The sequence below is a fragment of the Haliotis rubra genome, unplaced genomic scaffold, assembly GCF_003918875.1.
Source record: "Haliotis rubra isolate DU_JTF1 unplaced genomic scaffold, ASM391887v1 Scf451, whole genome shotgun sequence".
Classification (NCBI taxonomy): Eukaryota; Metazoa; Mollusca; class Gastropoda; order Lepetellida; family Haliotidae; genus Haliotis; species Haliotis rubra.
In genome coordinates, this window is record NW_025767137.1 from 463,388 (window position 1) to 477,331 (window position 13,944).

The 13,944-nt window shown below is 38.7% G+C and overlaps 1 protein-coding gene across 1 annotated transcript in view; it reads right to left on the reverse strand.

The window, feature by feature from the left end:
* Positions 1–13,944, reverse strand: part of LOC124289917 (sarcolemmal membrane-associated protein-like) — a 96,545-nt gene that overhangs the window by 20,873 nt on the left and 61,728 nt on the right. The window contains 11 exon segments of the mRNA XM_046726588.1: positions 324–386; positions 5,099–5,164; positions 6,677–6,739; positions 7,631–7,693; positions 8,461–8,568; positions 9,414–9,485; positions 9,616–9,673; positions 11,082–11,192; positions 12,012–12,149; positions 13,338–13,400; positions 13,588–13,665. Coding sequence (XP_046582544.1) covers positions 324–386; positions 5,099–5,164; positions 6,677–6,739; positions 7,631–7,693; positions 8,461–8,568; positions 9,414–9,485; positions 9,616–9,673; positions 11,082–11,192; positions 12,012–12,149; positions 13,338–13,400; positions 13,588–13,665 — 883 coding nt within the window.

The window sequence follows — 13,944 nt, forward strand, 5'->3', positions numbered from 1 at the left end:
AAACAGCATTCATTGATGTCACAGTGTTTCAACTTGATCCGAGAGCAGAGCCACACCAGAAATCATTATGAGTGGTTATCATACCGACAGATCAAGGATTAGAAGCCATGACTAGCAGATCCTGGCATCCAAGGGGCATAACTCTGGACAGTAAATATGAGAATTCTTTAGTTGATGACCCAATGGTGATCCACCATCCCCACAATCAGCATCCATCCAATCCTAATTTCAGTTCCTGGCCCTGTTTGAACTGTTTGACTCTCCTTCAAACCAGTTCTGCTTTAAAGTTATCAACAATATGGAACAGTAATTAAATGTCTTACCCTCAAGCGACTGTATCAAACTGTTGCTACTATCACACTGTTGTCGAGATTCTTTAAGTTGCACTGAAACAAACAGCTTATTCATAATGGTATGACTACATAGGAATGTTTGTGCTGCAACAGTTTACCAAGATGAAAATGTAACACCTAAAAGTGTTGAAAACTATTGTTAGTGTTGCCACCATGCACACGAAAGAGAGAGTTGAGTTTTTACACCAATTCAAACCTAATATTTCCACATCTTTCCACAGAGAGGGAAAGACAGATTTGGCTGTATTAAGGGAACCAAACCCAGGTCTGCAGCCTGACAAACATCTTGGCTAACTCAGTCTCCAATGTACATGAACAATATTACACCCATGTATTTCACAGGATTGTATTGCAACAATGTACATAAGCAATGCTACACCCATGAATTTCATTGGATTGTTTGTACTGCAACAATTTACATAAGCAATGCTACACCCATGTATTTCACAGTGAGTGAGTGAGTGAGTGAGTTTAGTTTTACGCCGCTTTTAGCAATATTCCAGCAATATCAATGCATGGGGACACAGAAATGGACTTAACAATTGCCCATGTGGGGAACCCATCGAACCCGGTTTTCGTACCCATGTTTTCATTGTTTGTATTGCAACAATGTACATAAGCAATGCTACACCCATGAATTTCATTGGATTGTTTGTATTGCAACAATGTACATAAGCAACTACACCCATGTATTTCACAGGAGTGTATTGCAGCAATGCTACACCCATGAATTTCATTGGATTGTTTATATTTGCAACAATGTACATAAGCAATGCTACACCCATGTATTTCACAGGAGTGTATTGCAACAATGTACATAAGCAATGCTACACCCATGAATTTCATTGGATTGTTTGTATTGCAACAATGTACATAAGCAATGCTACACCCATGTATTTCACAGGAGTGTATTGCAACAATGTACATAAGCAATGCTACACCCATGAATTTCATTGGATTGTTTGTATTGCAACAATGTACATAAGCAATGCTACACCCATGTATTTCACAGGATTATATTTGCAACAATGTACATAAGCAATGCTACACCCATGTATTTCACAGGAGTGTATTGCAACAATGTACATAAGCAATGCTACACCCATGAATTTCACAACAATGTACATAAGCAATGCTGTATTGCAACAATGTACATAAGCAATGCTACACCCATGTATTTCACAGGATTGTATTGCAACAATGTACATAAGCAATGCTACACCCATGTATTTCACAGGATTGTATTGCACAATGCAATGCTACACCCATGTATTTCATAAGCAATGCTACACCCATGTATTTCATTGGATTGTTTGTATTGCAACAATGTACATAAGCAATGCTACACCCATGTATTTCACAGGATTGTATTGCAACAATGTACATAAGCAATGCTACACCCATGTATTTCACAGGATTGTATTGCAACAATGTACATAAGCAATGCTACACCCATGTATTTCACAGGAGTGTATTGCAACAATGTACATAAGCAATGCTACACCCATGTATTTCACAGGATTGTATTGCAACAATGTACATAAGCAATGCTACACCCATGTATTTCACAGGATTGTATTGCAACAATGTACATAAGCAATGCTACACCCATGTATTTCACAGGATTGTTTGTATTGCAACAATGTACATAAGCAATGCTACACCCATGTATTTCACAGGATTGTATTTGCAACAATGTACATAAGCAATGCTACACCCATGTATTTCACAGGATTGTATTGCAACAATGTACATAAGCAATGCTACACCCATGTATTTCACAGGATTGTATTGCAACAATGTACATAAGCAATGCTACACCCATGTATTTCACAGGAGTGTATTGCAACAATGTACATAAGCAATGCTACACCCATGTATTTCATTGGATTGTTTGTATTGCAACAATGTACATAAGCAATGCTACACCCATGTATTTCATTGGATTGTATTGCAACAATGTACATAAGCAATGCTACACCCATGTATTTCACAGGATTGTATTGCAACAATGTACATAAGCAATGCTACACCCATGTACTGTATTTCACAGGAGTGTATTGCAACAATGTACATAAGCAATGCTACACCCATGTATTTCATTGGATTGTCTGTATTGCAACAATGTACATAAGCAATGCTACACCCATGTATTTCATTGGATTGTATTGCAACAATGTACATAAGCAATGCTACACCCATGTATTTCACAAGATTGTATTGCAACAATGTACATAAGCAATGATACACCCATGTATTTCATTGGATTGTCTGTATTGCAACAATGTACATAAGCAATGCTACTCCCATGAATTTCATTGGAATGTTTATGTTGCAACAATTTAAATGAAACAATACCATTTAACACAATGTTTGCAGTGTAATAAAGTATATGAACACTATTACTTTCATGTTCTTAATCGGATTACTTATTGGCAACAAATCATATGCACAAAACTGTGTTAATGTATTGTTTGTACTGCAACAATGCACATGAACAATATTACACTGAATGTATTTCATCGAGTTGTTTGCAATGCAAAGCTGTGAAATACATGGACATTTTACCATCTTATCAAGAAATAGTGATAATATCTCCAGGTTATATGTTCATAATTTTGATAATTTCTTTTTTATATCTGCAAACTGCTTGAACACCTTAAATTTTAATATTACCTTAGAAAGCTTAAAAATATTGATGATAAAACTGTTTAAAACAGGTCTTAAATACTGATGCAGCTGACATATGCAATGCAAGGAGGCAGGCTGAGAGAATGTATGGGATCTTGATAGTGTCAAGCTGGCAAGCAGTGATTATATGTACGTAAAAGACAATGCAGCTAAACTGAAAAGTATAGGATAGATGATACTGATGATGATAGAGGTGACATCTATTCCAACTTACCACCAGTTTAGATATTTTTGCAAAGATTGGTAAATGAATGTGAATATCATATTTCATCAGAAGGAAAGTGATAATGAGTAAAAACCTGGCAATATATCATTGGATATTTTGTTTGTTTTTAAAGATTGCAAATAACAGCTATAGCCTGTGATACACATGATCTTTTAAAAAATACATACATACATATTGTATATATAAAGCATGAAGCATATATAGATGTTATAACAACTTATTATGTCTGACAGCAGATATAGTAATGGACATAAATATCCAAAGCATGTCAAGCACAATTTATGGAACTTAAAAAACATGTGAGCCATATTATATCAGACAGTATATGTCTCAAAAACGTTGGCCCGTGCTGATTGTGTAAGAGTTTGACACATCTGATTGACATGTCCAGACAACTACCTACCCTTTCCCAAGTTTTGGCTTGGTAAGGAGAGCAATAAACTTTGTTCGATATAATATTGTTCGCAGTGTTTCACCTGAAATATCTTTTTCATATGGACAAATAAATCCATATAATTTCTGCCGGTATGGATGATAGTGCAAGTGAACTGATCCACACAACAGTGACCGTGTGAGTGAGTGAGTTAGTGCTCTTCATCACAGTCAACACCAAGTTTGTGGCTGGCCAGGACACACAATTCAAGCTGTCCAGATAATCAGCACCTTGCAGCACTGTCCAAGGTTTCGAGCCACAAAGCAAGACCTACGACCTTCTTTACCCCCATACCATAACACTCTTACAATGGTTTCTATCAGTTAGTTTACCGCCTCCGTGGTGTAGTGGTTAGAGCGTCCGCCCGGAGAGCGGAAGGTTGCGGGTTCGATCCCTGACCACATCATACCAAAAGACGGTAAAATATGGTACTTGTTGGTCCCTGCCTGGCGCTCGGCATAAATGGGTACATCAAGGACTGGTCAGCTCGGAGTCAGTATAATGTGTCTGAGTGGGGTATTCATGCTTCACTGCGGCATGGTATCTCAGTGGGCTAGCACTATAAAACCAGCTTCAGTCTGGGCTAGTACAAGCAGCCGCACATACTCACGCTTGCACGTCGTCATATGAGCGAAATATTCTCAAGCACGACGTTAAACCCAATTTCACCTCACCTCACCTCTATCAGTTAGTTTAACCTATTCTGACCTTTACCCATAATGTTGTTTGTTTGGTTGTTGTTTAACGCCGTACTCAGCAATATTCCAGCTATATGGCAGCCGTCTCTAAATAATCAAGTCTGGACCAGACAATATAGTGATTAACACCACGAGCATCCATCTACACATTTGGGATACACTGTTGTGTCAACCAAGTCAGCGGCCTGAACACCTGATTCCAAGTCACTTCTTGGGTCACTGAATCCCAATTCCAACCCGGATCTTCATCATGTAACCAACAGATGTTGTGATCACATATCAATATGTCGCTTTCTCTCCTTCACATTAACACTACTAAAGCAGATTATTATACAGGCCAAGCTGGTTACAAAGATAAATATTAACAGTACAGATACTGTATCCTGTGGCAGGTACACCTAGTTTCACACACTGTTTCATAAGCTGAATATTTCAATTATGAAACATAACTATATCTTCCAGCCTTACTTACTCTTCCAGTATATTACACATCCATTACATGAAACATTGTCAAACAAAACTTGAAACATAAGCATGCAAATGGAAGAGAATGTGCCCAGAAAGGTGCAACATGACTTGTTCCTCCTGAGCAACATGACAACAGTAAGCTGTGCCTGGAAGACTCCATCACATATAAAACCCCATTCATGCAAAGCAGCTGTTAACAGTGACGGCAACAGAAAATGGCGACACTTACGTTTCAAATCTGCCAAGGCATTTTCCATCATTTGGTTCATATGTGTATCAGACAGCTTTAGTTTTTCTGCACAAAAATTGGATGAGAGAAGGATACCATGTGAAAAATATGAGTGTGATCGGGTGGGCGATAACAAACAGCACACGTCTTGCAGATCTCACCAGGTGCACAGCCCACTAATACAAAGGATGTCTCAACACAAGGCTATCAAACTCAACAGGGCGACACAACACGCAAACTCAAAACAGAATATCACGTGAAATATGCTTCCTAGAAATGACTTTGAAAGCAATGAAGATTACCAAGTTACTCAGTAATTGTCATAGTGCTCTATGTTTTCTTGATATGTGATACAGGATATATCATCTCATTGGTGAATATACGTGACTGTCCATCGTTACATGGACCAACCCTAAAAGCATGTTGGTTATATGGAAGTGCTGTTTGGTTATATGTGAAAAGAATTGAGGCATCTATTACCGCAGTTCATGAAAAGATAAGAAGCAAACAGAAGAAAAAACACACAAACTTCAAAAGAATACCCAACTGTACACCACATGTATTTGTCTTTTGATAGTGATTCCTAAGCATGTGCTCATGATAAAGTTAGACTCGTACAATAAAGTTGGAACTGTACAACTGACTCTGATTTTAGCATTGTTTTGTTATGGATGAGAAAGGTATATGTTGCTTTTATTCTTTTGAAACAGAACAGATTTAAGGTTTCTCAACTTTTTATCATCAGAGCATTTTCTATTCATATTGAATACTTCTGTTATGTTTGAGGCCTTATTTGTCACTCACATAGAGAATCCAAATTGGACAATGCTAATTCAAAACGCTTGCTGTCAAAATTGACATAACAAGTTGATTTCTCAATCTCATATCTTCTGTTAATACAAAAAAGTACATGCCTGCTAACTTTGATGAAAACAAATTAACATTTTGAGTTGAGAGTAATTAAATATTAAGGACATGTTCACTGATTCAACCCAACACTAATTTCCCCACTAAATTTGCCAAGTGATCACATTATAAACTTAAACTTTCTAATAAATTTGATTTTTTAAAGACATAATCTACCTCGTTTTTGTGCTCAACAAGCTGGCAAATGAGCATATGATGCCAAAAATTATTCTCCCAAAACAAGTGAAGTTGTAATTACAATACATCCTTATTAGCTACAGATAAATCGCCAGGGATATCTGCTTCCGAAGGTGTAGTGATACTGTGATTTAATGGCAAATCTTCAAAATAACTAACACTGGACACAAATCAGGAGTCTATAAACAAGGTTAATGCCTTGCCACAGTTCAATAGTGCAAGGGCATCAGAGTGAAAACCAAGACAATACAGTCTTCAGTGCAGGGTATTATGACTTGTGACTAACAAGCTTGTGGTATTATGATATTTCAAGGCCTCTGAACACAGCCAGTCACATGTAACTGATCCAGTCTACAGTGCCAAGTCACCCTAGCTGTGACAAGTGAGCTAAGCCTGGGTGCGGCTTCATGGTGTACAGTGGGTACATCTCTGGGACATCACAGGACAAACAGGTACACGACTGACCACTCTTACCTTCAAGGGAGGCCATTTTAGCCAGGTATTGCTTTGAATCCAACTTGGCCATCTCCAGTTCCTCTGTGTGTGCACAAACAGGACAGGTTGAATTAATCATACAACTGACTGACTGAGTTAGGTTTTATGCCGCTTTTAGCAATATTCCAGCAACATCACGGCGGGGGACACCTGAAATGGGCTTCACACATTGTACCCATGTGGGGATTCGACCCGGCTCTTCAGCGTGACGAGTCAACGCTTTAACCACTAGGCCACCCCACCGCCCCTTAATCATACAAAATGAGGGGACAATGGTGATACTAGTGCTGGTTATCAATATGCTGATCAATAATGACAGACCAGTAATCGATCAACAATTTATTGTAATCGTAAACCCAAGCAAAAATTTCATGTGGGGAATAACGGGACACAATCATAACAATGTGCAAATGAAACAGGCAACAATTATTACTATGATCAAGATGATCGAGGATACTTTCTGTTGAGACACGGATGTGAGTATGTTTTTAACACTGCAGTTTTACGAGTCAGGAAGCTGCATCAGTTCATGTCTTGATTTAACAAACGTAGCAATAAGAAACTTTGTAAAGTTTAATTTGATGTATTTGCTGATGCAAGCATGATCGATCGATTGGCCAACTATTCGATCAACTTACTAATACCCAAATCATACAATTTGGTCACTAGGTTTAATGGGTTCTTGGTGATAGGCTTTCAAGTATATCTGTAATTCATCAATTTGTTTGTGTTGAAAAAATCTAAACTCAAAAGTCCTCCAGTTAAAAGATTAGGTGAAACAGGCTATAATGCTGTGTTCAGGATTATTTCACTTCTATAATGAATCACATCAATCCTCCAAAAACATATCTGATTTGATCAAACTTGGTGAACACCAACATTTTGATACATTAGAGGTACTTTTGTGAGAGACCATCAGGGTGTTATACTTACTTGCTAACTGTTCAACCTTATCGCTGCTTTCTTTTAACTTGACATCGTTTTCTTCAAGTTGGGCTGTAAACACACAATCCAGAGTCACAATAAAGAAGAGCTGTTCAGAGAGACTAGAATCCTTTTTGAAACAATCACTGCTAATTGAAATCCATTACACCATTTATCAACCAAGAGGTTATCATGAATGTCTGTTGTTTAGTGCTGAACTCAGCAATATTCCAGCTATATGGCGGCGGTGTGAAAATAATCAAAACTGGCCAGAATACAGTGATCAACAGCATGAGCATCGATCTACACAGTTGGGATACGATGACATGTGTCAACCAAGGCAGCGAGCCTGACCACCCGATCCCTTTAGTTGCCTAGTACAACAAGCATGGGTTGCTGATGACAAATTCTAACCCGGTTTTTCACAGGTCTGGTTGTACAATGACATGTGTCATGAAATATTTACTTCTCATACTTCATGCATGTGTTGTCTCATATAAATCCAACTTCTAAACTAAAATCTTTTAAAACAGCACACAGACTGATTTGCGGAACATATACCTTGCCCTTGCTCACTCTCTCACCCAACTTCACATATTCACCTCAGGGAGTTGAGAACAAAGTTCAGGGCACACTGATCCAAAGACTGGGATAATACTATTGTACTGCCATGAATATTCACTTGAATGCTTGTCCATTATACATTAATTCATAAGTCTCATATTCAAGTCGCTGATGATCACCTCATGTTGACATTATCACATCATGTACCAAGGAGCATCCATCCAAGTAACACCATCATCAGTGGACAAAATTGGGCATTAAACACTTGCTCTCACCTTTGTATTTCTCAAGCTGTTGCTGAGTTTCCCGTAGTTTCTCTGGTAGATTTTCAGGGCCACTGTCATCCTTGGGACTGAGTGGGATTATATGAGCTTGTGGGGAACCTACAACACAGTTCACACAGGTCATTTCCCAACTGTCCCATGTGACCGATTGTGCATCCTCAGTATCTTCAGGGCTCACATTTCCGCTCACTTACTCGAACCACTGGATCCTTATTGCAAATAACCCTTCCTTGATTTTTGCTAACATTTTACTGACCAATCAAACATTGTCAAAAAGGAATGGTAAGGGAGGTAACTCTAATTACTTACAAACTAACGGCTTTGTCAGTATTAATGGAGATAAAGGCATCCCTTCAATCAATAAGATTTTCAGCGATTTTTTAAACATTGAATTTTTCTAAAATTCAAATCAAATCAAAATCAATGGGACTAGAGAGAAACAACCTTATGTCTTTTCATATGAAATGTATCAACTTGAGAAGGACAAGTTTTAAACTCACATGGATGAGTATTCACATATTTGACATTAAAGGACATGAGTGTGATATTACTTTTGACACACAAAATCATTCTTACACAGTTTGAACTAATTAAACAATAATCAGTGTCTAAAAACAGCTAACCAGCTTCACTTTCATAGAAATTAGTGCTACCATTTGATGTTGACAAGATGGCAACTGATAAAGTTACGATGGTCATCAAAGCTTAGTGATGCAATTTCCATGAAGCAACATCACCTATTACACCTAACATGGACAGTTACCTCCCCTTATCTAATAACATAACAGTTTGTTTGGGTAACATACTTGGCACACATTTGTAATCAGAGAGTGATATTGGTAAAAGGTTTTTCAAAGCTCTGTGTAAAATTTCACTTCCATTTCTCCATTTGTTCATAAAAAAGCCAAATATCACCATGGCAACAAATAACTTTTGAAGCTTACCTATAGAGTCTAACTCTGCAACAATCTTTTCATGATCATCTTCGTTGATTTCTTTGATTGATTCAAATTTGGCTGCAACACAAAGAAAATTGGAATAGTCGCATGCAAATCAGTGGGGACCTTTTCAAACAAAACAGCCAGTGACTGTAAGTGATAGTGTTTATCCTTCAAAGACAAAAGCCAAGACTTAATATATACCAACCTTTCATGGCTGCTAACTGTTCCTTAGCAAAGTCATTATCAGCTTGTAGGGATTCCACCTGTCAATAACACAGCATTATCATTGGTGCACAGCATGTCACTGACATAGTATTTCAAGAATTACACAGTGAGTGAGTGAGTTTAGTTTTACGCGGCACTCAGCAATATTCCAGCTATATGGCGGCGGTCTGTAAATAATCAAGTCTGGACCAGACAATCCAGTGATCAACAGCATGAGCATCGATCTGCGCAATTGGGAACCGATGACATGTGTCAACCAAGTCAGCGAGCCTGACCACCCGATCCCGTTAGTCGCCTCTTACGACCAGCATAGTCGCCTTTTGTGGCAAGCACGGGTTGCTGAACACCTATTCTACCCCGGATCTTCACAGGTCAGAAGTACAAAGTAATTTTTTTTTCCTACTGTAAAGTTTGATTATTTGTTGAGAGGCAAGGCTGACCACTGGTGATGAAAGCATGGTAGAAATTTACAATGATGCAAATTAATATTCATATTCATACAGAGAATAATTATTAAAAAAAACAACCTAGATTCAGTTAATGTGGCTTAAAGTCAGTGAGTGAGTTGAGTTGAGTTTTACGCTGCTTTTAGCAATATTCCAGCAATATCACAGCGGGGGACACCAGAACTGTACTCATGTGGGGAATCAAACTCAGGTCATCAGCATGATGAGCGAATGCTTTAACCACCAGGCTACCCCACAGCCCCTGTGGCTAAAAGACTAGCAAAGGAATGAGAATTTTTTTGTGCTAAGTACTGTCAACTACGACAAATCAACAACATACTTGAGTGAAACATTTTAGTGATCAATGTCCACAAGAAGTGATCTTATCAAACACCCTGAAGGATTGTATATATTTACTTGCAATAATAATGAATGAAGGATTCACACTGCTGATGCAGCAAATAAAGCCATGAGAGGAACCATCGTGATCAGGCTCCATATGCAGTACCCAAGAACTCATACCATGTACGTCTTCAAGTTCAACCTCAAGGCTATTCTCTTGCCACTTTTATAGACACTAAAAATCACCAACATGGTGAATGACATGAAATAAAGTCCTGTGAACTGTATGTCACATCAGAGCATGTCACCTCTTTGCTGAGGCTTGTCACAGAATATGAAACCACAACCATCAGTACGGGTTACTAATGGGGGCATGAGCACATGATCAACAGCAAGGTTTAAGGAAGAAACAGTGCACTGTGAACTGCAGATGCATGTCACATATGTGAGACATGAGTGAGCAAGTTGGGTTTTACACCGCTTTTAGCAATATTCCAGCAATATCATGACGGGAGACACCAGAAATGGGCTTCACACAGTTTATCCATGTGGGGAATCAAACCCAGGTTTTCGGTGTGACGAGAGAACACTTTAACCACCGGACTACCCACTGCCCCATGCTACATATGCCTTGCCCCAGCAGTAAGTGGGCACTGACCTTGGCAGACAGGATGCTCTCCTGCGTCATCATCTCCTCTATCTTGGCCGTCAGCTCCTGCTTCTCCTGCTCGGACCGCTCACACTCCTCTTTATGCTTCTCTTCAGCATCCTGGAACACGACCACAATTGTTCAGTTGGATGAAAATGTTTTTACATCATTTTCATAAGACTGGCATCGGAGAACACAATAGAAAATAGATGTCATTTGGTTTGCTGAAAAGGGCTTTAACCCTGGCAACATTACAGTCATAAGATTGTGAGTTTAGCTCTGTCCAAGTGTTTGACCCAAGACCTGTTTAATAAAACGATCAAGCACAACACTTGTCATAACTCAAAAAGTTTGACTTAGACTTACGATATAACACGTTATATTTGGGATTACACTTTATCAGTAATGACAGATTCCAGCACTTTTGTTGGGTTGATTTCAATCTGGGATTTGAAGCCTCACTCTCAGATGATGCACCTTATTGCAAGCACACAAAGTCAGCCATCTGACTCACTCAGCCGTCACAGCTTCCACGATACTGAGAAAATGTAATCCCAAATATAACATGTGTTAAGTTTGACCACTTTCAAAATGGCATTGTGTATTCAAGACTTACAATAGTCGTAGCACAAAGATTGCTTCATGAAAATGGGACTTGCACTTTGGTTCACAAAGCAATCTTAGTTGATCGTAACTCCCACTCAGATCGCTCTAAAACAGTCGTATATCTGAGATGACTTTGTGGGACAGGAAACTGGTGTTTCTAACCGACCTTGACCACTCGTTAAGATCGGCTTAGAAGAGTTATAGATCTGAGATCACTTTGTGGGACAGGAAACTGGTGTTTCTAACCGACCTTGACCACTCGTTAAGATCGGCTTACAACAGTTATAGATCTGAGATCACTTTGTGGGATAGGGCCCTGAAATTCTGACTGACCTTGAGTTTGTCCTGCAGCTCCTGGACTTCCTTGAGCTGGTCCTGATACTTCTCCGCAAGCTGCCTCAGCTCATCCTGGGACTTCTCACACATGTCCTTCAGATGGCTGCATTCTGACTCAGTGTTGCCCAGAGACCGCTGAAACATCAGGTCCAACATGTAACACCATCACATCCACTTGCAACTACTTCCACAATACCTATCACTAGGGGTGGGTATTGCAGATAATTTTCATATTGCAATATATTACGATATGTATTGCAATATATTGCAAGAAGTTTTTTTCAACAAATAAACTACTTATAATCGAGTTAATACTTGATTAAGAAAGCAAAAACACAGCAATATCACTAAGCTTGATTAAGCTGTAATTAAAAAACTTTTAACTGTCCCGCCTGAGAATTTCACTTTACCATTGTGTATTTTACATACTGCTTTACTCTTATCAATAGTTCCATCTACAGTAAACTTTTTCAACCCCAAATGCTGCCATACCGAAGCCGATGCCCGAGTGTTTGGCACCACAATAAATTGTTCGCTGTTGGGGGTCTCCATTTAACAACAAACGCATGACTCGCCGAGGGTTACTAAGTTTTCCAACTGCATGTCAAAATACCGGTTTTCGATCAGCGTATCGCAATACATATCATTTCATGTCTGAACCAGTAAATACCGTAAACCGGTTATATTGCGCACCCCTACCTATCACTGAAATAGATTCACTTGGTGGGGAATCAGGCCCTTTCACACCCATGTTAGAAATAATGTTCAGTAACGAATGCTTGTCGTAGGAGGCAACAAATGGTATGAGATGGTGAGGCTCGCTGTCTTGGTTGACACATGTCATCGAATCCCGTAGTGTAGGTCAATGATGTTGATCACTAGATTGTCTGTTTAGGACTCGATTATTTTACAGACCTGTGCCATATATCTGGAATATTGTTGAGTGTGGCGTAAAACTAAACTAAACAGCATACGATCAGTAAATGAAAATCTGTAAAGAGTGAGCGAGTGAGTTTAGTTTTACGCCGCTTTGAGCAATATTCCAGCAATATCACAACAGGGGACACCAGAAATGGGCTTCACACATTGTACACATGTGGGGAAATGAACCCGGATCTTCGGTGTGACAAGCAAATGCCTTAATCACTAGGCTACCCCACTGCCCCTAAGCACATAAGCAACTGCAAGCCCAAGTTGTTATCAGGCTTTCCTTTAGCAAAATGCTTCTTGAAAATAGATACACACATGAAACATGAATTGATACATGGGTAGACATATATGGCATCATCAGATGTAAACTTTTGATGGATGCTGAACTCATACCTCCAAGTCGGACAACTTGGTCACAGCCTCTAATTTTTCTTGTAAAACCCGTCTCAATGATTCCTGAAAAGAGAAAGGAAGTTTGTTTTATTGACACTCACCAAAAAAGATATACTGGACAAAACTTGATAACAATTACATCACAATGATTATCTCAGCTTTCAACAAGCCATTGTGACAATATCATAATGACAAGATATTCGGCAAGAAAGATGCCTCTTTCGCATTTACTGAAAACAGTTTCCCTTACCTTAGCAGTAGTTTCATAATTCAGTTTTTCCTCCTGCAGAGCGTCCAGCTCTTGCCTGAGGGTGTCCTCTGAGTGATTCTGGAGACAAAGAAAATATGTCATTAAAGTGCATCACATCTTCAACCACACTAATTAACATGAATAAATACAACTGAGAAGATTATATATCACATACAAATTTTATCACATATTTGTCAAAGATATTCATTTACATATGTATGTTGTTTAATAATATCTGAATCATCAAAATAATTGCTATTATCAAAATAATCTATCTCCATAACAATGACTATCGTCATAACAATCATTATCTTCCTAATCTTCCTAATCATCCTAAATCATCAGTATCATAAACCT